Source organism: Carassius carassius, chromosome 18, assembly GCF_963082965.1.
Source record: "Carassius carassius chromosome 18, fCarCar2.1, whole genome shotgun sequence".
Classification (NCBI taxonomy): Eukaryota; Metazoa; Chordata; class Actinopteri; order Cypriniformes; family Cyprinidae; genus Carassius; species Carassius carassius.
Window position 1 is genome coordinate 32,259,678 of NC_081772.1, and position 24,487 is coordinate 32,284,164.

The 24,487-nt window shown below is 38.3% G+C and overlaps 1 protein-coding gene across 5 annotated transcripts in view; it reads left to right on the forward strand.

Annotated features, from left to right (window-relative positions):
* lama2 (laminin, alpha 2) overlaps positions 1 to 24,487 on the forward strand; it is a 258,283-nt gene that overhangs the window by 170,378 nt on the left and 63,418 nt on the right. For 3 of the 5 annotated variants that reach the window (XM_059499216.1, XM_059499217.1, XM_059499219.1), the window contains 20 exons: positions 193 to 429; positions 797 to 940; positions 5,997 to 6,173; positions 6,513 to 6,698; positions 6,855 to 6,973; positions 7,732 to 7,849; positions 9,193 to 9,327; positions 11,045 to 11,169; positions 11,257 to 11,343; positions 11,537 to 11,730; positions 14,062 to 14,204; positions 14,752 to 14,850; positions 15,555 to 15,666; positions 17,365 to 17,527; positions 20,712 to 20,922; positions 20,999 to 21,115; positions 21,198 to 21,358; positions 22,387 to 22,525; positions 23,613 to 23,715; positions 23,820 to 23,936. In XM_059499216.1, the coding sequence (XP_059355199.1) occupies positions 193 to 429; positions 797 to 940; positions 5,997 to 6,173; positions 6,513 to 6,698; positions 6,855 to 6,973; positions 7,732 to 7,849; positions 9,193 to 9,327; positions 11,045 to 11,169; positions 11,257 to 11,343; positions 11,537 to 11,730; positions 14,062 to 14,204; positions 14,752 to 14,850; positions 15,555 to 15,666; positions 17,365 to 17,527; positions 20,712 to 20,922; positions 20,999 to 21,115; positions 21,198 to 21,358; positions 22,387 to 22,525; positions 23,613 to 23,715; positions 23,820 to 23,936 (2,887 nt within the window). The remainder of the gene's footprint in view (positions 1 to 192; positions 430 to 796; positions 941 to 5,996; positions 6,174 to 6,512; positions 6,699 to 6,854; positions 6,974 to 7,731; positions 7,850 to 9,192; positions 9,328 to 11,044; positions 11,170 to 11,256; positions 11,344 to 11,536; positions 11,731 to 14,061; positions 14,205 to 14,751; positions 14,851 to 15,554; positions 15,667 to 17,364; positions 17,528 to 20,711; positions 20,923 to 20,998; positions 21,116 to 21,197; positions 21,359 to 22,386; positions 22,526 to 23,612; positions 23,716 to 23,819; positions 23,937 to 24,487) is intronic. The other 2 variants (XM_059499218.1, XM_059499220.1) reach the window with 1 other exon arrangement.

Here is a 24,487-nt window from a genome sequence, read left to right on the forward strand (position 1 = left end):
TCTATTAAGTGGAAAATAGTGCTCAGCCTTGCCTTCCCTGATGATCAGACTTTACAACATTTCATCGTTCAGAATGGATCCTCATTTTCAAAAGTGTTCAATCACATGCAGGGAATGTGAATGCCATTTTAATTAAATATCATGCATGATATTCTGGGTTATATATGTGTTATTTTATCTCTTTCTTTGTAGCCATGTGGTTGTAACGCGCTGGGGTCTGTGGCGCAGCAGTGTAACGTGAACACAGGCTGCTGCATGTGCAATGAGCAGTTCAGGGGTGAGAAATGTGACGAGTGTAAGCTGGGTTACAGAGACTTTCCACAATGCATTTCCTGCCAGTGCTCAGCGGCAGGCTCATCACTGGACACCTGCGATGCAGAGTCTGGTCTCTGCGCATGTGCAGACAGAAGTGGCCAGTGCTCATGCAAGGTAATTACATATAGAACTTGAAACCTGACTTTGATTCATCCAGCATAGCCACGGTTGTACCCTGTTGAAAAGTAAATTTTGATCAACGGGATTTTTCAGCAAAACTGTCATGTCATAATGATAATTAGGGGTATAGAAATGCACTGCTAATGAATTATTGTATGATGCTCTAATCTGATAAAACTATAATTCCCCCATGACAGCTGTAAGAGAAACTGTCCTGGGCTTCATATGCCAAAAGCATGGTACACCTAAGTAGACTGTAGAGATCACCGATGCTGATGGTTTCTTTTGGGAAATGCAACCCTGGTCTTTAAGGTAGCTGTAAAACAGTGCACACAGTACTAATGTGAATGTATGTGTTCAGGCTAACGTAGAGGGAGTGAAATGTGACCGCTGTGAGGTGGGCTCGTTCGGCCTCAGTAACAGGAATCCACTAGGCTGCAGTCAGTGCTACTGTTTCGGCTTGAGCAGCTCATGTACAGAGGCCACGGGACTCATCCGTATGAGGGTGAGTAAACACACACAAGTCATACAATGGCATTTTTTATCAGTAATATATATATATATGAAAATATCTGATGAAATATATTGAACTGATATTCCATTTACTATAGAAAACCTAATAAGTATTTTGCTTTTATTTTTTTTACCTTGCCATATTTAATTACTGAATCGGATGTGATTCCCAAGCATTGTAAATCTTATCCAATAGGACATATGACACAGGTTAACATCTCCTCCTTATATAAAGCAGTTTCTGGTTAAACCTTTTTTTTACCATAGACAACTCAGAACTCAGTTTTAGTAGAATCAGAGTATTATCAAATAATAGTATGAGGTGCTGTGTTTCATATCTAACAGGAGAATATAAATATATAATGAAACTGGCCCAAAACGGAGCCTTGAGGTACCCCGCAGGTGATAGGTGCAGAGGAAGAAGAGAACTCTTAGTTCTCCTTTCAAATTTAATTATTCAACACATAATATAGTTCCCCATTTTGAACAAACTCATTACCCCTTGCAAGGGAGTATTGAATTTGACAAAAGCAACACTGATTTTTTTTATTTCGCTGGAAAGAGAAGTAAATAATCACAGTTTCTATTACACATACAGTGTGTCAGGTTCAACTATAAACTATTCAACCCTGTTACTCAAATGTTTGTCTTAAAAGGATGAACGTTTTCAATTATTATAAACATTTTTGGTCATTATATACAGAATTATGAGTGCTTATGATTCTTAGCCAAAGGACGTGTTTTAATTATTTTTGCTTTAAATGGTTGATTGTGGTAGTGTGGATAAGATGAGGACACATGTGTCTGTTTGTGTGTGTGTTTTGATGGCTTTCTTAATCATCTTGTCCCGAGGTGGGCTGAGATGCTCCAGTTACCAGGGAAACAGTAAATATTAATAAATATCAAGTGCCTCCTAGCTGTCATTCTCCCTCCACCATATTCACAACAGGACAGAATTAAGTGTGCAGGAACAGCTGAGCAGACTGAAACAAAGATAGAGAGAAAGCACTGACGCACAGAGCCAGAGATGCCCCTTGTTTGTTTTTAATAAGGGTTTCCTACATGTTCACAAACTCATCTTAATCCTCAGTGTATCCATGGAGAACAACACCAGAATATGGCTGAAGAATGCTTTTCCAATGTGATGAAATCATCAAAGAATTAAACAAAGGTTGCAGACCAAAAGTTAATCTAAGTTTTGAAGAGTAGTTTGGAATCCTTTAGCTCATTTATGGGAAAAAGAGATTTTTTCTAAGTCAGTGAGTCGTGAGATTGTGTGTTGATGTGAGGGTAGTTTAGCTCCCCTGTGGAGTTCCTTGCACACACACACACACACACACACACACACACACATTTACCAAAATATGCCTCTCAATACACACGCAAATAAATCCTCAAAGACACTGATGCTGAAACACAAAACTGCTACACTATTTTGCATGGCAATTTAACTCTTTCTTTGAGAGATTCAACTTTCTCCACCTCTCAAACATCTGCTGTGTGGGTGGGCAAACATTAACCAGTAATAATATTGCAGCCCATTTCTCACAATCCGATCTACATTAGTTTCACTGGAAAACATTTCTGAAGTTAAATTGTGAATGCCATGTCATGTTGACATTGTAAGTTCAAAGCGCAGGTCTTATCACTGTAAAAAATGTACTGTAGAATTTACAGGATTTTACTGGCAAAACAGTTGCCAATAAAATCCTGTAAAAATGATGTTAATTGCTGTAAAATGGATTACAGGAAATTACTGCAAAGCAAATTACAGTTAATTGCTGTACACTGTAAAAAAAAAAAAAAAAAAAAAAAAAAGTAGTAGTAAAAAAAGAGCAGTGTTCACCATTTATGCTACGGCACCCAGTGAGCAGTTGGCGGTTCAGTGCCTTGCTCAAGGGCACCTCAGTCGTGTTATTGCCGGCACGAGTTTCGAACCCACAACCCTAGGGTTAGGAGTTAAACTCTCTAACCACTAGGCCACAACTTTATATTATTCAAATAGTCTAAATAAATACAAGACCATAACACGGGTCAAATAACTTTTTTATTATTGAAGGTTTGTGTCCAAAGCACAGTGTATGTGAAATACAGTAGTTTATAGTATTTTTTTAAAGTAACGTTGAATTTAACTTGTAGTTTATTTTACAGCAATATTTTGTAATTTCACTAAAGTACAGTATTTACCTGGCAAAAAAGTTGCCAATAAAATCCTGTAAATACCCCTAAATACAATGATGTTGTAATAATTTAACAATGAAACTGCTTTAAAGAATAATTTTAACAGTAAACTATAAAATATGTATATAAATGCATTATCATGAGCTCTATCTTAATACATTTACAAATTAATAAAAATGAATAAAGTCAATGATGTTGCAAATAAGTATTTATTAAAACTGGCAGAAAGACATTGCAAGGCTTTTACTGGTAAAATAAAAATGTCAGTCTTTCAACAGTTAAAATCTTATCATAAAAATAACATAGCATCACAAATAACTACAAATACATGTTAAAAAATAAGCCATACTCAGAGTAGAACATTAACTATGAAGGTCAATCAACAGAATTTGTATATTTTTTGTAAAAAAAAATGTTTTAAAGAAAATTATTAAAATAAAATGCTGGAATCAACATTAAATCACAAATTCTGTTGTTTGAGCTTATGTTCTATTAAATTAAGAATATTCCTGCAAAAGACAATTTAATAAATACATACTGAAAGTCCATCAACTTTCTGAGATGAGCACACACATGAGGGTTGTCCCTCTTCTCTGAGACTTTTCCACTTGTTTTGCCTCTATGTGTCCGTCTTGTATCCAGTGAGTGTTGTGATTCCAAGAAAACATCTGCACATAAAAACAAGCAGAAGCATCAGGATAAAGTTATGTATCAAATGAAACTAGCTCAATAAAATAAATGTCAAAATGCCACTTATACAATACAATCAGCATTTACCAGTACTTAAAAGGTTACTCCACCCCAAAATGAAAATCTTGCCTTTAATCACTTACCTCCATGTTATTCCAAACCCGTAAAAGCTTTGTTCGTCTTCGGAACACAATTTAAGATTTTCTGGATGAAAACCGGGAGTTTATGTGTGCCGTTAAGCTTGTTTTGATGTTGAATGAAACGTTAATATAATCAGAATCAGTCTTGCATTTCGATGCTTCCTCAGTCTTTTTTTTCTGTGTTTTTTTTTTCTTTTTTGTAAATCAGGCTGACTTGTCCAGTCGGGGATATAAAGATGTCTTTCACTTATTATAGTAAGGCGTCACATCAATATGGGACAGTTGAACACATATAAACAAATGAAATTTCACATATTTTGCTGTTTGTCAGTTATTTCGACAGATAGTAGTTACTAGGACAATCGTTCGCATTGGGATTTATGATAAAAGTTAGGTAAACACTACTTTAAATCCTCTCAATAAGAAAAAGTAACTTCCAAAAATCGAAAATTTAACACTGAGTGTGGACACATATAAACACTGAAGCAGTGTTAAAAGTAACACTGAAGCAGAGTTGAAGTTAATGAGATAATTAAGAAGTTAATTGAGTTATGATTGACCATTATTGAAGACACCTGATGTTAACAAGCAGAATCACCAAACGAGAAAATCACAATTTGTGTGTCACCATTATAGTGGTCAGTGTTTGCTTTAGTTAGTATCTTGACCCTTCAGTTATTAACTTTAGCTTTTGTGTGTCTGTGGTAACTGCGTTATAACATACAGACAGACCAGAGCCAAGGCAATCTTATGGACTTGATTGTTGTTTGGACTAATTGTCATTGAGTTACATGAATGGCTGAGTTCGGGTTACTTTACTGTGTACATAAATTAGGTGGATAAAAAAGTGATCCAGCATTTCTGGCATAATATGAAATGTTTTTAAAAGTTAGTTCTATATAAAGAAAGAGTTCTTTAGTTTAGACACACAGACATCAAGAATCAGCGTGAGCATCACAACAATGGTGACCATCAAAAAAGCATGTTGTAGCCAATAAAAACTCATCCATGGCTCCCATCATGCATTGCGGCATGAATAAATTATGAGCTTTTTTAGTATCTAGTTTTGTGACGTTCAGAGTAGATCTGTTTATCTAAATATGCTGTTTGTCACCGTTGTTGAGATTCATATGCTGATTTTTGTTATCTGTGTGTGCCTAAAATTAAAACTCTTCAATAAAAAGAAAAAAAAATCTAAATCACAGTATCACAAGAGACGCTTATAAAATGTATAGAAACTACAGACTCTTTTGTTGTGGAATCAAAGCTGTTACAATCAATAATGAGCGATAATAAGAGAAGAGCCTGTAAATGAGTTCAGTGATTAAGGTCAAGCAACAATTACATTAAACCATAATCATCACCATCACCGATGATTTTTGCTCTTGGCTTGACACACAAATCTGAAAAATAAGAAGTTACAAGCCAAGATCCCAACTAAAGCAAACACTGACCACTATAATGGTGACACACAAATTGTGATTTTCTCGTTTGGTGATTCTGCTTTTTAACATCAGGTGTCTTCAATAATGGTCAATCATAACTCAATTAACTTCTTAATTATCTCATTAACTTCAACTCTGCTTCAGTGTTACTTTTAACACTGCTTCAGTGTTTAAATGTGTCCACACTCAGAGTGTTAAATTAACATTGGGGATTTTGCTGTGTAACTATGCTATGATAGCAATTCCCAGTTTACTGCACAGAAGTTACCAAGGCCACTTGTCTAAATGTCAGGATAGGAGGCTATTGTGACATGATATCACTTATACATTATAAGTATATATTAGTGTAAAAAGCAGGAACTACAGTGACAACACCTGCTTCTTGTAAATGAATTACAGTTGATGTGGAAATATACTGTTAACAACTGTAAAACCTTATTTGACCCATAATGCATTGCGAATTACAGCTGCATCTTGTAAAATGTTTATACAGTAAAATTCTGTAGAAATTTGCTGTAGAAACTACAGCAATTTTTTACAGTGTAAGTTAATTCATCTGATTGACTTGGATGAATCTTTTGCTGTCCTATAGCTGACTCTGATGCCAGAACAGACCGTTCTTCCTCTTGTGGACAAATCCAGTCATCAGGAGATCACAGCGGGTGTGAGCTTCCAGCATCCTGACATCATCGCTAATGCTGATGTGATCCAGCAGCATCTGAGTGAGCCGTACTACTGGAGACTGCCAAAACAGTTCAAACGCTCAATGGTCAGTCTGCCACTAACATCTTTCAGCTTTTTTCTTTCTATTTTATATACGTTAAATACACATATGCATATATTTATGTATGCATATTTGTCCCAAAAGTGTGATAACAGGAGATTTGTGGTCAGTAAAAATGTTTAATGCTTGTGACACATTTTACTTGTCTTCTATTCATTCTTTGTTGAATAGAAAGTTCAAAAGAACAGCATAGATATATATATAAAACTGTTGCCAATGTTTTGAATGCAAGTGTACAGTCCAGTTGTTTTAATCATATAAAGAAATTTAATTAAAAAAATATATATTTTTGAAAGTCTCACCATTTGGATGATGTTCCTTCAGATAACAGCCTATGGTGGGAAGCTGAAGTATGCCATATATTACGAGGCTCGTGATGAGACGGGCCGCACCTCTTACGAGCCCCAAGTCATCATAAAGGGTGGACCCAACAAGGACAAGGTCATGGCCCGCCACATGCCAGCACTTCAGATTGGCCAGCTGACCCGTCACGAGATTGACATAACAGAGGTGAGCCAATCAGGGATGAGAGTCAGCAGTCAGCAGCCCCGCCTACTGAAACACACAGCACATCACTTATACCAGTGTGTTGACCGTGTTTGCATTCACATGATCTCATTTACCACAGTTACATTAACCATACACTAAAACACTGATGTTTTGCAGCACGAATGGAAACACAAGGATGACAGGCCAATGTCTCGTGAGGATTTCATGGATGTGCTGTTTCATGTTGAATATATCCTAATAAAGGCCTCACACGGCAGCGTCATGAGACACAGCAGGTAACTGATCTCAAGCACGGCCTACAACTGTGTTTCAAACGCTGGTCAACTTTCAAGTTACGAGGAAGAACCTTGATATTATAGTTAACTAAAGCGACAACTAAAACAATAAAAAACTATACTTAAACTAAAATAAACATTTTTACATCTAGTTCTTGTGGCACCATTTCTCATTTGGTTTAACTTGTACTAAAATAACTAAAACAATTTAATAATAATAATTAAGAAAAACTATATAGCTATCAATACAAATAAAAAAAAGGGAAAGAAACATAAATGTGTAATCAAGCACACAAAGGAGTAGAGTTCAAAAGGAGTTTTTAATCATAAATCCTGGAGATTATTAACAAGTCCATAAACAAACAGTATCAAGTGCTCAGCAACAAAAACCCAAACAACAGCAGATGGTGAACTAAGGAGCAGACAGGTCTTAAATACTAGAACAGGGCAATTAAGAAGAATCAGAACAGGTGTGTGGAACTAATTAATAAATCAAAAACCATAGAAACAAATGAGGGAACACTGGAAAGCAGAGAAACCAAAACGCAACAGAACAGAAACATGACAATAATTAAATTAAATATTCAAAATATGAATAAAAACTATTAAGCGATCTATGTGATACTAAAATAACACTGGTAAGAACTTGTTTTATACGTTCTACCAATTTATAAATTGTAATATGTTTGGTAACAAAAAAGCGTTATGAAGGAGCAGAAGCTCATATGTTCGTGTGTGTGAATTGGTGTGATGTGCAGGATTTCTGAGATCACTTTGGAGGTGGCTGAGGTGGGGACGCCCTCAAAGGACAGTGAAATCGCCCATCAGATTGAGAAATGTGACTGTCCTCTGGGATACGCCGGTCTCTCCTGTGAGGTAAAGGCTTCTGTGCACAATATTCGATGTTTAAGAGCTGTTATGTGCTGGAAGAATGTGATAAGACATATGTCATAAATGCCAATATTATCTAACTCTCTGTAGGTCAGATTTTAAAGCATAATATTGGTCAGATAATAGAGCATAGGTCAACATCATAGTGAAAATAGTAAGGACACACATTTTCATGAAAACTTTGTGTTTTATATGTATTACATAGCATGGCTGAGATTTCTTCATCCACATAATAAACTCAATCTATTGTTCATAACAGTACCAAAAGTCCCAGTAATGCAGTTTCCAGATAGATTAAATGTGACGTCCTTGTCACAATAATTAAGGTGATCTGAAAGGTGCTGACGTGCCCTTTCGAATCACAACAGCTCTGGAAAAACAGGCTGAGTGTGGCGAGACAAACAGCTGGATGCATCGCTGCACAGCGCTCCTCATTACAGCCAGTGTTTCTGCTTTTCAGACTGTTAATGTGTTAAAACGCTCTCTCGCCGCCAGTCTCCAACCACAAACGCTCGTGTGGGATCTGTAACGAGCTCAAGCGTGCGAGACTCTGAGTACAGATCAGCGAGAGTCATTTGTTCACGTTCAGGCTGGACGAGGCCGCGTGAGACAGATGGCCATAACTCTGAAACACCTCATACTCTGCTTAATAAAGTATTTTTAAACAGGCGTTTAGCAAGTTCACCCTGAACAGTTGGTGCACTAAATTGACGCGATTAATTTTGACGAGCGAGGGTGAGAGGGAATGTTGCTATGGTTTCAGCGGTTGAGGGCTATTTTTTTCCCATATGAACATGCTGTCTTCAGTGTAACAATTTTTGGTGTGGATATGCAGCAGGTTCCTGTTTACTAGTTGAATGACAATGATTATGTGTCTGTAACCTCGTGCATTTTTACACATTAACTGTAGTAGTGTCATATCCGAATGCCATAGCACTATGCTAAGACATTTGCAAAGGAACACTATGCACCTGCATACATTCCTATAGACTGATCACTGATCACATATATAAAATCCACACACAGGATGTCTCCGTTTCACATATTTGTATTTTTGTAGTTTACACAAAGATGATAACGGGTTTTCAGAAACTTGCACTTTAAAACCCATTTTCAAAAATGTGCATTTTCAGGCAACCAGAACACTGTTGTCATGTAAATAAATGGCTGAAACACAAAAAAAGGTTTCCCACTTTTAGTTGAAATTGGTGTCGTGCAATCCCCCCTTAGTTTCACATTCATATTTTGAATATATTATTGTATTGTGAGAGGTTGCTGATGTTGTATGGTGTGTTTGTGTAAATAACTGTGTGCGATGTCTCATGTAGGAATGTGCGGCTGGGTTCTACAGGCTCTCTGTTCATGCCGGTGGAGCCGCGTCCAGAGCAGGCTTTGGCACCTGTGTCCGGTGCCAGTGCAATGGACACAGTGACTCGTGTGATCCTGAAACAGCCGTCTGCCAGGTACATACACCCTTGATGGGACCAAGTCCCCCTGATTGGATCGGTTTGAGTGAGTGTCTCCCATTGGTATGTACAGTAGAGTTGAAGTGGCATTGCTGGGCTGATGTTCATTCAAAAGCTCTTAGCAACAGTATCAATGAACCATCGCAGATTACAGTTGTCCAAAACCCATTTTCCTAAATCTAAACGGTGCTGAAGCCAGTTTTCGCTCTCAGAAATGGCCTGCATTTCCAATGACTTCACAGCCAAACGATGACAAAACAGCTGCCCAGAACCAGCTTTTCTGCAGTGGAAATGTATATTTGGCCAGACTGGATCCAGCATCATGTTCATGGAAAAGAGGTGCAAGTAAAGCACATTAGAAGAATCAGGTCTGTCGAGTCCATCAGTTGAACTGTTCTCCAAACAGCTTGTGCAAAGCTTCTTCTGCGTTCAATTGCATGCATGCTAATAGCAATATCATTTGCATTTTACGGGTTTTGGCAAATTGAAAATGGTAAACGAGTGTGCAGGGGGGTAATTTGAGTAATTGAGGTACACAGGAAGTCAATGGAAGTTTCAGAGCGACACGCACCAGTAAAGCTCAACTTCAGCAGTCTGATTACACTCCTCTCTGAAAGCTGCCGCTCCTCTGGGTCTCTTTCTCTCCGTATTTCAGCTCATTCCTGTTGTGAGACTTAGGCAACTTGCAAAATGCAAATCTCTTTACCGGGGCCAGCTTTCTGTTCTTAATGTTGCATTTTCACAAGATTAAGAAAGAGCTTTACGTGTTTCTTGAAAAGCTACATTTGTATTGATTGTATGTGTAATGAAATTAAGCTTACCAGTGTGATTATATGCTGTAACTCACGCTGTCAATCAAGCAATTTAAATTTAAACCAGATGCATCACAGTTAATTGTATATATCAGTATTTGCTGTCCTAAAATGAATTTGACTCAGAGATATCATCACGCATTATTCTGGTTGAAAAATTAAGCACAGCCATGAGACCCAGTGTCAAGTTATGTGTAATTAAACTTTAAAAAACAAGTATCAAACCCTGCTTTCTGTTGCACTCCATTCAGCTCTTTCTCTAAGTGTGTTTTCACTGACTGCAGACTGAAGGATGGAATTGTTTCGAAGCAGGTTTACAGAAAGTTGTATTGTTAATAATGCCTCAGTGTTTTAACATGGAGCAGTTTTAGGGCTGGATGATATGCTGATATAAAACAATGATACAAGTGATCCTGCAGATTGAGATTTAGCTGTACTTACAGTGTTGACCAGTGCAGTTATTAATGAAAATAAGCTCAGATGTCACAGATGAAAAGCCAGAAGGGTTGGTTAAGAGATTAGGTAATGATTGGTTTAGTTGTAAACAATCCTCAGAACACATCGATAAAGAGACAATCTGTTGTCAAAATTAAAAACTAGATGCTTATCAAAGAGTCTAATGTGAGTTTAACACTTTTGATTGAAAGTCATTTAAGTGTTAAGAGATACAGGATATGGCTTTCGTTTTTATTATTGGCCTCTCTAAGTTCAGACAGAATAACTATAACGTGATGCCGTCACTTACTGTGAGCTGCTAGAAAGTCAACACATAATTATTTAATTGTGCAGTAAACCTTTTTAATGGTTTAATTTAAATGCACCAAATTGACAGCCGTAGCTATAACAGTATTATTACATGTTATAAAGTATTAATAGTGTTTTTATGCTTTTTGTTCTTCTAGAATTGTCAACATAACACAGTCGGTGATAAGTGTGAGCGATGTGCTGCAGGGTTTTATGGCATGGTGCGTGGCTTTCCTGACGACTGCAAACGCTGTGCTTGTCCACTCCTCAACCAGGAGAACAAGTATGTGACACACACACACACACACACACACACACTCTCTCTCTCTCTCTGCTCTGATAAGTCTAACTTTCACACTGTTTCTCTCAGCTTTAGTCCCACCTGTCAGGCGGAGGGTTTTAATGACTACCGCTGCACCGCCTGTCCTGAAGGCTACGAGGGAAAACACTGTGAAAGGTGAGAACATATTTCTAAATGATGTAAAACAAGTCATTACTTACATGGCCCAATCTGTCAATAAAGTGTTGGAAGTGACCATGCGTTTTCCACCGTGCTCTGCAGCCTTGAATGTGAGTCGAGTTTTAAGTGTAAACAGTAATTGTTTAACAGCGGCCTCATAATGTGTTGAATGTGATTCCGGTCTGCGCAGGTGCGCCCCTGGTTTCCACGGGAAGCCGAGCCTATTGGGTGGCCGGTGTGAGGAGTGTAAGTGCGATCCCTACGGTTCATTTCCCACAGTGTGTGACCCGCGCTCCGGACAGTGCCAGTGTCGTCCTGGAGCCAGCGGCCTGAAGTGTGACCAGTGCATGGAGAGGCATGTGTGTGGCCCCGAGGGCATCGTGTGTACGTATGACAGCTGCGCTAACACAACACAAGAGCCTGGCCCTCTTCTACCACCGTGCCTTTAAGACCACTGTGATGTTTACTGAATAGGATTAACTAAGTTAGGTTGATCTGTTTTATTCCTCTGTGTCTTTGTTTCTGAAACAGACACTAATAACAGAGATGAGATGCAGCCAAAACAAACAACATTTTAATTAGACATGCTAAGATTTCCCCTCACAAAATTACTGTTTACTTGTCGTATAATTGTTGACTGATCATTTTCTCAGCTAGGAGAGATCAGATTGCATTGCTGCGCTAGACACCTGCTTCCCACCACTGGGTTTGAAATCATCTCTTTTAGCAATTATGTGTTTTATGATAATTGAATTGGTTGAATGGACGGATTGGGTAATTATGCATGTGTTTTTCTGTGTGTGTTGCTTCATAATCCAGCATTCATTGTCAGGGATGTAATTTTGTCTTTGTGTGTGTGTGTGTGTATATATATATATATATATATATATATACACACACACACACCTGAGAAGCACGGTCAACATGACTATATTACAGTAGTAATTTATAGTTGTTCTTTAAAAGAAGTATATAAATAAATAATAAAAAATGTATTTTATGTATTTAAAATAATTACTGTACAATATAATTTACTATACTAACTATAATATTGCAATAGTAATATATAATGTAGATATATTTTTATTAGTTTAAATAATTATTTTGTGTGTGTGTGTGCATGTGCATGTGAGATGCTGATGATGATGGCAATTACTATAATTGTTATAATTTTGTAAAAATTGGTTTACTTTTTACCGTCCAATAGTATTCCTGTATATATTTCTGTATTTTTATTGTTCCGTCTAATTTTTACAATACAAATTATTTGTATTACAAAAATGTAACAGATTTTTTTTTTTTTAATGTAAAAAAGAAAATAGTAAAATAATAATAATTTATTTGTAATAATATAATTAATCCAATAATAGCAATAATAATACGTTCTGTATGCTTCATTAATTAGAAAGTATCCGGTTCAGATTGTTATGGGTCTTTTTTTATCTGAAGTCAAAAATGTAAAATAAAAAAAACATTTAATAATCATAATAATAAAAACGTAATACAACAGCTTGACTTCATTAGAGTACATACAGTTTTAAAAGTATAAACGCAGGATATTAAACTTGTTAGCATTAGATTTATGAGACAAAATGACTTGGAAATATTGTGTCAGAAGTCAGTAAACCTGGTATATTTCACAGCATCTGCTTACACCTTGCGGTTATTAGCATCTGACTCTTAAAACCTATTTTCCTTCATGTTTATCCTGGTTCCTTTAGACTGTCAAAGTTAATGCGTTAAGCTATATGTACATTTTAGGTTGTTGTAGTAAAATACACTGAGGAATGGGTGAAAATAATTTGTTTAATATGGAGGCACCACCCTGCTGTAATGATTGATCATTCAGGTTTTGCTTTCATGAACTCTCCAGTGCAGGGTTTTTCTTTCCATGTCTCTTCACACCTTTACTCATTCAGTCTGTTGCATGAAAAGACATCTTCACAGGAAATCTTAATAGCTCTATTTTTTCAAGAGGTTAAATTGAGCAGTGTTTTGCGTCCGCAGCGAAAGCCACACGCCTGTCTGTGTCTTTCTTTCCTCCCGCTATCGCTCGTGGCATGTCAAACACTCATAATAAGCTGCCACGAGCTGTTTCACACTCTGTGTTAAATTTCACGCTTGAGAAGTCCTGCTCCCCTGAGTTTCCACCTCGCTCACGTTTAATCTAGAGAGAGAGAAGTGCTCGGGGACACGGCTCTCCCTCCGAGCAGGTGAATGGAGATGATGGAGGGATGCTGGATGACTGCTGCTGTGATAGCAGAGACAAAAGAGGCCAATAACATTCGTTAACAGCATTGCCCCAGGACATGTCCATCCTTGTCCGTTAACATGGTTGTCCTTTCAGACAGCGTGTGCACTCACACACACACATATTCACACACTCTTCCTGTGCACATGCGTTTATCAAATATGAATGCAGTACAACTATGTGCACTCTTTTTTAATTTGCACTTCAGTAAATGTACTGTACAAATGGACTGCTAGTGTAGCTCAAGTGTGTAATTCCTGTGTGACTAATGTCTCAGTATAAGTGCTTTAGATTTTATTTATTTAATTAAGCATGCATATGCGTATCTGAGGTTTTTTTCTGTGTGAGCTTGTGAGGTGGCATCTGATGCATGCATGCAGTGTGATGTATAGTGCTGTCTGTGGGGTGCATGTGCATGTGTTACTATAGGAGTCTGATGTGTTGAATCTTGACTGTGTTTCCAGCGTGTGACGACGACTGCGCTGGACTCTTGATTCGTGACATGGAGCGTCTGCTGCGTTTGATTGGTGGCGTCAATCTCACTCTGCCCCTGCCCCTGCCGTACAGAGTGCTGTATCGATACGAGAACATGACGGAGGAGCTGAAGGTGAGCTCAGATCATCAGGGTCCAGGGCCTTACTGAATTCACTCTTCAATTCAATTACAAAATGGATTGCTGCTGAATAGCACATCATGTTGTTAAGTACACATGTTTTAATCAATTGACAGTCCTGTTTGTTTAGAGTTTATTTACAAACATACTGTACACATGAAAACACAGCCTAAAAATGGTTTCTGGTACAACTTAGATTTTTTCGTACTCCACCTGAATAATGACACAGAGAAGCTGACAAAGCACAGATCTAGTGTCTTGAACACAGAAACTATAGCAGTAATCGTGTGCTGTACTTCATCTGTTTAAGCTCCAGTAGGACGGCAGGTTCATTTGGAGAGGCTAATCTTCTGCTAATTAGCATCTGTATTCAAGAAGTTTACAGTATTGTTTTCCATGGATAGTTTGAATCATTCATTACATGACTCATAATTCAGTGATGTCAAGTGAGGCATGTGTCATCCTGGCTTTCCTTGGTGACACGTCTCTGTCCGTCAGTCATGTGTTGAGGGTAATGGCGTGTCTTTGGTGGTGTGTGCAGCACATGCTGTCCCCTCAGAGAGCCCCGGAGAGACTGCTGCAGCTGGCCGACAGTAACCTGGGCAGTCTGGTCACTGAGATGGACGAGCTGCTCAGCAGGGTGAGTCTCACACACGTTAAACACCAGGCCTGGACCTGATCTGTTCAGTCCTTATGATACGTGTGGGAGTCAAGAACAAAGACGCTGCATGCAATCACTCGTTCACTCACCGTCTACATTCAGCATCACATTTAGTATGAGCTCAAATTCCATGCATGCAAACATCTCCTGATGGCCTTCGTTGAGTATAATGTGTTGTTGTTTAATAGATACTGAACTATGTGTGACCCTACATTAAGTTTTACTTATTTCACAGTAAAAAGGGACATTTGGGATGCAAAGTCCTTTCTGCTCACCAAGGATGCATTTATTTGATCAAAAATACGGTAACATCAGTAATATTGTGAAATCTAAACATCTTCAGAAATCATTCTAATATGATGATTTACTTCTCAGGAAACATTTCTGATTATTATCAATTACCATTTAAAAGTTTGCGGTAAGTAAGAAACTTGCTTGAAAAATTAATAGGCTACTTTTTCGGATTTAAATTGATCAACAATGGCATTACACATTTCAAACAAATGCTGCTCTTTACCAAAAGTATCTTGAAAAATAATGTTTTCAACATTGATAACAATCAGAAATGTTTCTTGAGCAGTAAATCATCACAGAGGTGTCAGATCGGATGTGTCTCCTTGTTTTTATCCTGAGGCTGCTCTGCAGAATGAGACTCATTGGGTTTTTCCTCAATACACATGCAGGCAACTAAAGTGTCTGGTGATGGAGAGCAGACTTCAGCAGATGCAGAGCGCAGCCGCAAAGGAGCCGAGGACCTGGAGCTCTACGTCAGGAACACACTGCTGGCTGCTGAAGGTACCAACACAGATCTAACTTGACTCACTTTAATGAGGTTTTCATGAGATCATGACACTGTTTGTCTCATTGTGCATGTCTTTAAATGAAAAGCTGCTTTAGAAAAAGAAGGTTCAGCTAACACTATGTGATGCCTTAACTAAAAGAGACAAAATTCATTACTGGAAAAATAATCACTTCAACAGATACTCCACTCGCTGACTGTGTGTGTAGTAGAAGTTGAATCCTTTAAGTCAAGCCACATATATCTGTATAGCGCTTTATACGACACAGTTTGTTTCAAATCATCTTTAAACATGCACCACACAGGCGTTTTTGACTTGTCTTGTTGCTTTTAAGTGTCTCACACCTTGAGCATAGCATTTTAAAGATGCTATTTCAGATGGAAAGAAAAAAAAGTTATTGGGATCTTTATATAAGCTACAAATTACAGCATTCCTGATCTGATCTGCCAATAAAGGTTGAACAATGATCTAAAGGCACCTTCCATATATTTAAACTTAAACTTTTTCTGTGCATTTAAAAATGAGAATGCAATGAAAATGAAAAAAAAAAAACTACCATAATTATTAGTTTTATTATAAATATTAGTAATAATATTATATACATATTAGTTTTAATATGTATTCATTTTTATAATTGCATTAAATAAAAATATACAAAGCGATAATAAAAATTGCAAATCAATGTTTTCCAGTTTGTTCTGCCCGTTTTTTTTTTGTATTGAAATAATGCAGATAAAGTTTCATGTCTGGTAAAAAAAAAAAGGGGGACACTCTGAGGGACACATACTGAGGGACACTCTCACCCACTGGGTGCAAGCAGATTAAAGCCATAAATACAAAAAATTGATTTTCTTGGATACGTGTTTGGCACTTCGAGCCAACATATTGCACTTTGGTCCTCTGGATTTTGATAACTGGCCAAAAACCGCTTCCCAAAAGCTGCTAGGAGAAGTGGAGGAGAGCAGACCTCAGTCAGCGAGGAGTGGAGAAGATTCATTATCTATTCTGTGTGTGAGCTCGCTGCTCCAGTAAACCGCCTCGTCTCTCATCCTCTCTCGCACGCTAAACGAGGAGGAATCAAATGATTCTGTTCACCCTAAAGACCCGAGCTGCGTCTGAAACTCACTGTGCAATTATTTCCAGCTCGGCTCTCTTGGCAGGTATATACTGCGCTCTTTGTAGTCGATCCACTGTTTGCATTTGAACACTTGAGGAATTTGAGAAACGCATGTAATTATAGCTCATTTTCATCTCAATTTAATTATTTTTATTTAAATTGCAACATGCGGAGAAGCTTGCTCGCTCTTTATTTCGCCCTCCCGCTTGAACCGATTGGGGTTTTATTTCAGAATCTATTTTTATTTGATTAAATAACATTAACTCTGCTGAGTCAAATTTGAACTTCTTTGAATTAAACTGAACCAATACAAACTCCTGTGAAATGGAGGTGAAAAGAAATAAGGGACGGTTAGATTTGTTCTGTGTATATACTGTCCCCTGTGTAATTCATCATTTTATTATAATGAGATTCATAGAAATAGTAATGTATGGTGTGTCCTCATTAGTGACCGTGTTTACAATTACAGGATTGGTGTGTATTGTGTGAGTGTGTGTATAATATTCCTGCTTCTCACTCACATCAAAGTGCGTGTGTGCGTGTGTGTGTGTGTGTGTGTGTGTGTGTGTTGTCCAGCTTTAAGGGACAAAGCACGTGAGCTGAACGCGACTCTGGGCTCGAGGGAAGGAGCTCCTGAGAAGAGCGTGAATGAGATGAACGACGAAATCCAAGCTATGCTCGCAGAACTACGAAAACGCCAGCTCTCTGGCAAGAAAAATATCGCTGACGAAGAATTGGGGTAAAACACACACACACACACACACACACACTGCATGTCATTTTCTGCAATAGGCTGCATTAGTGCTGCCCACTGTTTCAGCAGCATCGGTTCGTTTTAGTATTTTTAAAGAGTTGTAAGCCATGAACCAAACCAACCAGCTACAAGGAGAATAACAACATTACAGATTTTCATTTGAAGCTAAAATGATTTGAAAACCAGACAAAAAGACAAAGGTACAAGACTTTGTACTTCACAGCTTTAGTGAGGGAAAGAAGTACAATCCCATAAATCATTGCAAATGGTATAGTCTTCTTAAAAACAATGGACCAACCTGTGGGTGGAGCTAAAGAGATCTTTTGGTGCAATTTATGCAGTCCTCTGATTGGTGGAATTTTCTGTACATCACATGTGATTGATTTTTTATTTTTTATTTTTTATTATTTTAGTAAGTTGAAATAATGCGGGAAACACAAGCATATTCCATCAATTAGCAACAAGCTTTATAAGTCATCATTAAAAATCTATTCCCCTGTGCAGAAAATGAATGGAGTTTAGGGAATGGTTGTGCAAGCTGTCATAACAGACAGTGATTGGATTTATTTCAAGGTGTTATAATCAGTGTTGGGAAGGTTACTTTGTAAATGTAATAGGTTACAGATTACAAGTTACCCTGTTTAAAATGTAATAGTAGTGTAACTTTTTCAATTACTTTATTAAAGTAATGTAACTAATTACTTTTGAGTACTTTTTGATTACTTTTCTAAATTTGTGAAAATTAAAGAATAATAAATAAAAGCATATACATCAACTTAAATACAGTTATCTAATAAGCATGTGACGTATTCTGTGTAATAAACTCCTGAAACATTGGTGTTTTTTTGAAACTGCTGTCTCTGTATATGATGATAGTTTTCTCAAAATAAGTAAAATGCACATGAAGTGACACAGAGCAGTTCTAGAAATTATGTTTATGTGCTCGTGTACTCCTATATTGAGATGGCAGAGGTTGAAAACACTGTGAGCTTCAGTAGGCCTATGTGTAGTAAATGAAACCATGTCTTTGCCATTAATTTACACGAGGGGCGGACTGGGAAAACAATTCAGACTGGAAAATTCAAACTCTTACAAACAAATTCACGGTCAAAACTATTTTTTGTATGGACCTGACATAAAAAAGGTTTAAATCTTTAATTTGGGGACATGCTAAATAATTAAAAGTTCTCTCCTGAACTGCACCTTCACTTCCATTTTTCTCTTCAGTCTCTTTATTTTGCCCTGTTATCCATCTCTCTCATGACTTTAATACTCAAGATTGAACAAAACTATACTTTACAATACAATACTCTACAATACTACAATATCTTTATAGAAAATCCTAATACTGTACACGAGTCATGTTTTTCCCTTACAAAAATTGACCATGCTTTTTTTAGCCTATATACAATAACCTTGTTTTGTTTTGTTTTTTGCAAATGGATTTGTATTTATTTTTAAATAACTCAATTTGTAAAATCATTTTTAATTTTTGGTTACCACAGTTAAACAATAGTAACTATTTTCTCTGGATTTATAGTAATATATTAAAACGTTAATTTTCATAAGGGTTGTGTTGTTGTCTGTCGTAGCTCCCCCTAAACCTATAAAAAAATCTGAATTTTTTTCAGATAAATTCCTACTGTAACATTACAACAGATAATAATGATGTCCTTTATATAGTATTTTGAGTGATGACTGGTGAGCAACGTGCTGCTGCTTGATTAAATAAATAAAAAAACAAAGACAAAAAAGCATCTTTACAGATGAAACTGACCTGAAACCCTGAACAGTAGTTCTGCTTCTCTGCTCCAGCCATTCACTCTATTCTCTCTCTCTCTCTCTCTCTCTGTCTCTCTCTCTCTCTCTCTCTCTCTCTCTCTCTCTCTCTCTCTCTCTCCCTCTCTCTCTCTCTCTCTCTCTCGCATTGAGTCTGATCCAAACCGTTTGGCGGAGGCGCGGAGAGCGCGCGAGTCATGACTAACACTTCATGATTTATTAGAGATTTAATTATCAAACGGCGGATTCGCAAATGATCGCTTTAGTACATTCGGCAGGCAATTATACTTTAATGATATTAAATAGTGGGGCAAAATCGGCTGCCAGGCCACCGGGAATTGTCCCGGTCGGTGTCCAGTCCGCGCCTGATTTCCACAGACACGCAGAACGTGCAGGCGACATATATTGCATTTTTGGGGCTTTATATTCACAGACACTAGTCGATGTCATGTTTTGATTCAAGTGTGCTGACCTACTTTTGATTTAGTCATCCAAAATGTGGCATATTCCGTCCGCGTTAGGCATTCCGTTTTTATGACTGGATTCTACGAACCAGACTGTGTTTCCGCATCCCGGAAATTATTAGGGCGGTATGTCTCAGAATAGTCAGTGCAATTTGGGAAAGACATCAGTTAAATCTGTATGTGGATGTGTGTAAATATTCAAATGTAATCCCCTTTGTAATCGTTAAAAATTTCATAAGTAACTGTAATTTAATTACTCATTTTTTCTTAGTAACTGTAACTAATTACAGTTACATTAATTTTGTAATTAAATTACGTAACGCCGTTACATGTAACTAGTTACTCCCCAACACTGGTTATAATGCAGCATACTGTTCAAACGTAAAGATCATAATGAATATAACTCAGTTCGAGTAGCACAACAGACCTCTTATACACAGAGCACATAAAGTGAAGCAGCAGCGAGGACGCCATTCAAGCTCAGGCTGCAATAATTGTTTTGGCAGCATTATGTTTCTCAGCCGTATTTTGTGGTTCATTGGACCACATCTCAAATGAAGAAAGTTTCTCTTTCTTATGTAAAATCTTAATGAACTAATTAAAAAGTTGCCCGAGGTTGGGCGGGGGAGGAATATTATTCCAGCCTAATCAAATTACGTCTGTAATGGATTCCTGTGTCTGTGCGGCCATGAGAGAACAGAGAGAGACACCTAGAGGAGGACAGAGGGAGCATGTAGATATCTAATGCTTTGATGTCTCCTGTCTCCTAATAAAAGACAAAAAACTGTTTCACTCTCACTGATCCCCAACATCTGAACGGTAGTGTAGCTGGTCATTCTGGTGTGCTCTGGTCTCTTAAAGGGTTTTCTTGTGTCATTAGTCACAGATAAGGAGCTCTCTCTTGCTCTCTCTCTTCATCTTTATAGTGCCGCAGACGCTCTTCTGGCTAGAGTGACGCGTTTGTTTGGAGATCCACACCGGGCCACAGAGGACCTGAAGAAGGAGGTCAGTGATAAAATGGGCGATTACAGGCAGAAACTGGACGATGCTCAGGATCTGCTGAGGGACGCGCACAACAAAACCAAACAGGCCGAAAGACTAGCTGATAACAACCATCAGAACCTCGACCGTCTGCAGGTGCACACTTACACAAACGCACAGACTTATGACACGCTCCACACGGTCGCTAAAGAGTTTTGTTATGTTCGAGCAGGGAAAGAGGGATGCGGCCGGTAAACAGAAAAAGGAAATGGAGGGGATTTTGGCAGAAGGAGAGAAGATGCTAGATGAAGCTAACGCACTCTCAGACAGTATCAACCGGGGCAAAGAGGTCAGTTTCACGCTGGACACATGAAATGTTACTAAACAGTAACTACTGGTTGGAGCCGTGGCTTACTGACTGGCGTCTGCAGGAGCTGGAGGAGATGGAGCGAGAGCTGGGTCCCCTGCACGATCAGTTGGATTTTACGGTGGCACGTATGGGTCGGGGTCTGGACGACTCCATCCCTGAACTGCTGCTGAGAGCGGAGGACCACGCCGGCCAGCTCAACGAATCTGCTGCCATACTCGACAGGTGTGTGTGTGTGTGTGTGTGTGTGTGTGTGTGTGTGTGGGTGTGTGTGTGTGTGTGTGTGTGTGTGTGTGTGTGTGTGTGTGTGTGTGTGTGTGGGTGTGTGTGTGTGTGTGTGTGTGTGTGTGGGTGTGTGTGTGTGTGTGTGTGTGTGTGTGTGTGTGTGTGTGGGTGTGTGTGTGTGGGTGTGTGTGTGTGTGTGTGTGGGTGTGTGTGTGTGGGTGTGTGTGTGTGTGTGGGTGTGGGTGTGTGTGTGTGTGTGTGTGTGTGTGTGTGTGTGTGTGTGTGTGTGTGTGTGTGTGTGTGTGTGTGTGTGTGTGTGTGTGGGTGTGTGTGTGTGTGTGTGTGTGTAAATTGCCGTTTCTAGTTCAAATGAACATTAGAGGCAGAAAAACACCAACAACTGTTATTCCTTTTCAAAGATTTTTGATTAATATAAACCTATTTTTGCAAGGTTTCTTGCACTATGTTGTATGTATGTATGAATGTTGTGAGATCCAAATACCTTTACTATAGTGCACGAGTACATTTCCATCACATAACCAGCTCTGTGTGTGGCTTTTCTGACACAGTAAACTTGCTTGGTAGCGCACCCGGTGCAGCAGTGCACAATACACTCAGATACCTGTGAAACACAGGTCACAATAAAAGAGCTCAAAAACTTGCAGAAACCAAATAAAATGGCATGTTTGCTTCAGCAAATGCATCTTATCTCACATTTGCTTTTGTTAGCACTATAGGTTAGAGCCAGTGTTCGCTTTAGTGTAGGTGCTACTATATTTATGCGTACAACAAGCAATGTAATAAATTGCTGCCTGATTCACATTCCTCTGTTTTGGATCGAATGTGCTTTTAGTGCCACTCACTGTACATTTCATTTCTAAAGTGTTACAAAATGTGCAGAAGCAATGCACAAAGCAATGCAATATCATTTTGTGGAAATGTGACCACAGGCTTGTGTTTCCAGTGATATATTTTGTCTTCTTTCACTAATCTGTGTGTGTGTGTGTGTGTGTGTGTGGTCTCTGTAGTATTCTAGCTGAGGCAAAGAACCTGTCCTTCAATGCCACTGCTGCTTTCAAGGCTTACACCAACATCAAGAACTACATCGATGAGGCTGATAAGGTGGCCAAAGAGGCAAAGAAAGCCAGCATTGATGCTCTACAGCTGGTGAGGAAACCACACACACACACACACACAGACACAGCATCATAAGTGTCTCCTGTCTGCATCAGGGACTGGTGTGAAATGCTCCACATGGTCAGCAGCTAATTCACATTTGGTTGTTTTTTGTTTGTTGTTGTTGTCTTTTTTTACTTACAGTACACGCGTCTTTGTAACTCATGTCTTTTTGTGTCAAAGCAAAAAAGTAAAAAAAAAAAATGCAATACTGAAATGTAAGTGGAAATACAGTTCATGCCCTGAACTCTCTTCTAATGAAATGATGATCTGAATCAGTGTTAAATAAGAGAGACATGCACAGTGGAACATGTGTATATATATACATATATATTTGTATATATAAACAGCTAACACAGTCTTGTTGAACTCCCGTGAGGATTCATCCAGGATCCCTGTGTGGCTGTCAGGAGCTCGTCTGTAATGTCTAGAAATGCTGTGCTTCACTCCACTCCTCAGGCAGGTCGTGTTAAAGCAGTTCGATTCATTTCAATTTGTCCTGCTTCAGGGATCAAAGCTTTCCTCCTGTTCTCCGGTTATCATCCCTCGCTCCTGTCGTTCACCTTCTTTCATCATCCTCTTACATCTAATGCAGAAATAGTGGGCCGAAAGGTTAAAACTGAATAAGAGTGCTTCACACAACAGTATGCAACAATACTAAAAATGAGCTTTCAATGCTCTAACCCTCTCTCAGCGTGGAAATACATGTCAAGAACACACTGATCGTGTCACGTTCAACAGCATTTCTGATTTCTGTGTTATGTTTCATATAGAATATCATTTTTTGTTTATTTCCACACAACCAGGGCCGTTGTTTTTGTGACTTACTGTACTTGATGATAACAGAAAAGCTTCTTGAGCAGCGAATCAGCATATTAGAATGATTTCTGAAGGATAATTGAAGACTGGACAGATAGTGTACTGCAGGTTCATTCTCATAAAGTGTGGCAAATAGACACATTTTTTTTTTCTAATTAAACCAAAAATCCATGTGGTCTGTTGAAAGCGCTATATAAATGCAGTCCATTTACCATGTCCGTCCCTCTAGCGTCTGATGTGTGTGTGGTCCTGTCTGTAGGCCTCAGGACCCAAAGGATCTCTGAAAGACCAGGCCAAGGGTTCGCTTCAGAAGAGCCACCGTCTGTGGAACGAGGCCAAAGAACTGCAGAACGATGTGAAAGGTGAACAAAAAAAGCCATCAGATGTCCATCCTTCTCACAAATCTTCCCAAGAAAAACCTTATCTTCTTCAACAACTTTTATTTTTTTATTTTTTTATTTTTCAGAAAATGGAGACAATCTGGGTGCTCTTCAGTTCAGACTGAAAGGAGCCAACAAAAAGAACAAAGACTTACAGAAAGGCCTGAACGACACAATGGAGAAACTCAACGCCATCCCAGATGGTGTGTGTGTGTGTGTGTGTGTGTCTGAAACCTAAAGCATACGTCTCACTGCTTCACACAACAGGTTTCAGACAGGCATCTAGAACCTCACAATGCCTCTTCTAAGGATTTAAAACCATTTTAAGCACCAGCCTCCACATTTGACACATAGAATTGTGGGTAATCACAATCATCGACTGTAAAGGGCAACTTTGTTCTGCTCTAAAAAAAGCCCAGATGAAGGCATCTCAGTAGACAGGATATTAGGGAAGCATTGGACTTGGATGTGTCTTGTCGCCTTCATTCCTCCATATTCTGTCAGTGTTGTTTACTGAAACTAAAAGTGTAAGAAATTAAAAAAAATAAGTAGCTGAATGCTTAAAAGAAAATAAATGTTAGATGAAGCTTTAAGTTGAAGTTCTAGAATTACTAAGAATAACTAAACTGAAATAAAATAAACCTAAATAGAAATTTCAGAATTAAAAAGCTCAAATATTAATAAATACTGTAATAGTATGTAAATAATACAAAAACAATGTAGGCAAGGCAAGTCTATTTATGTATCACTATAT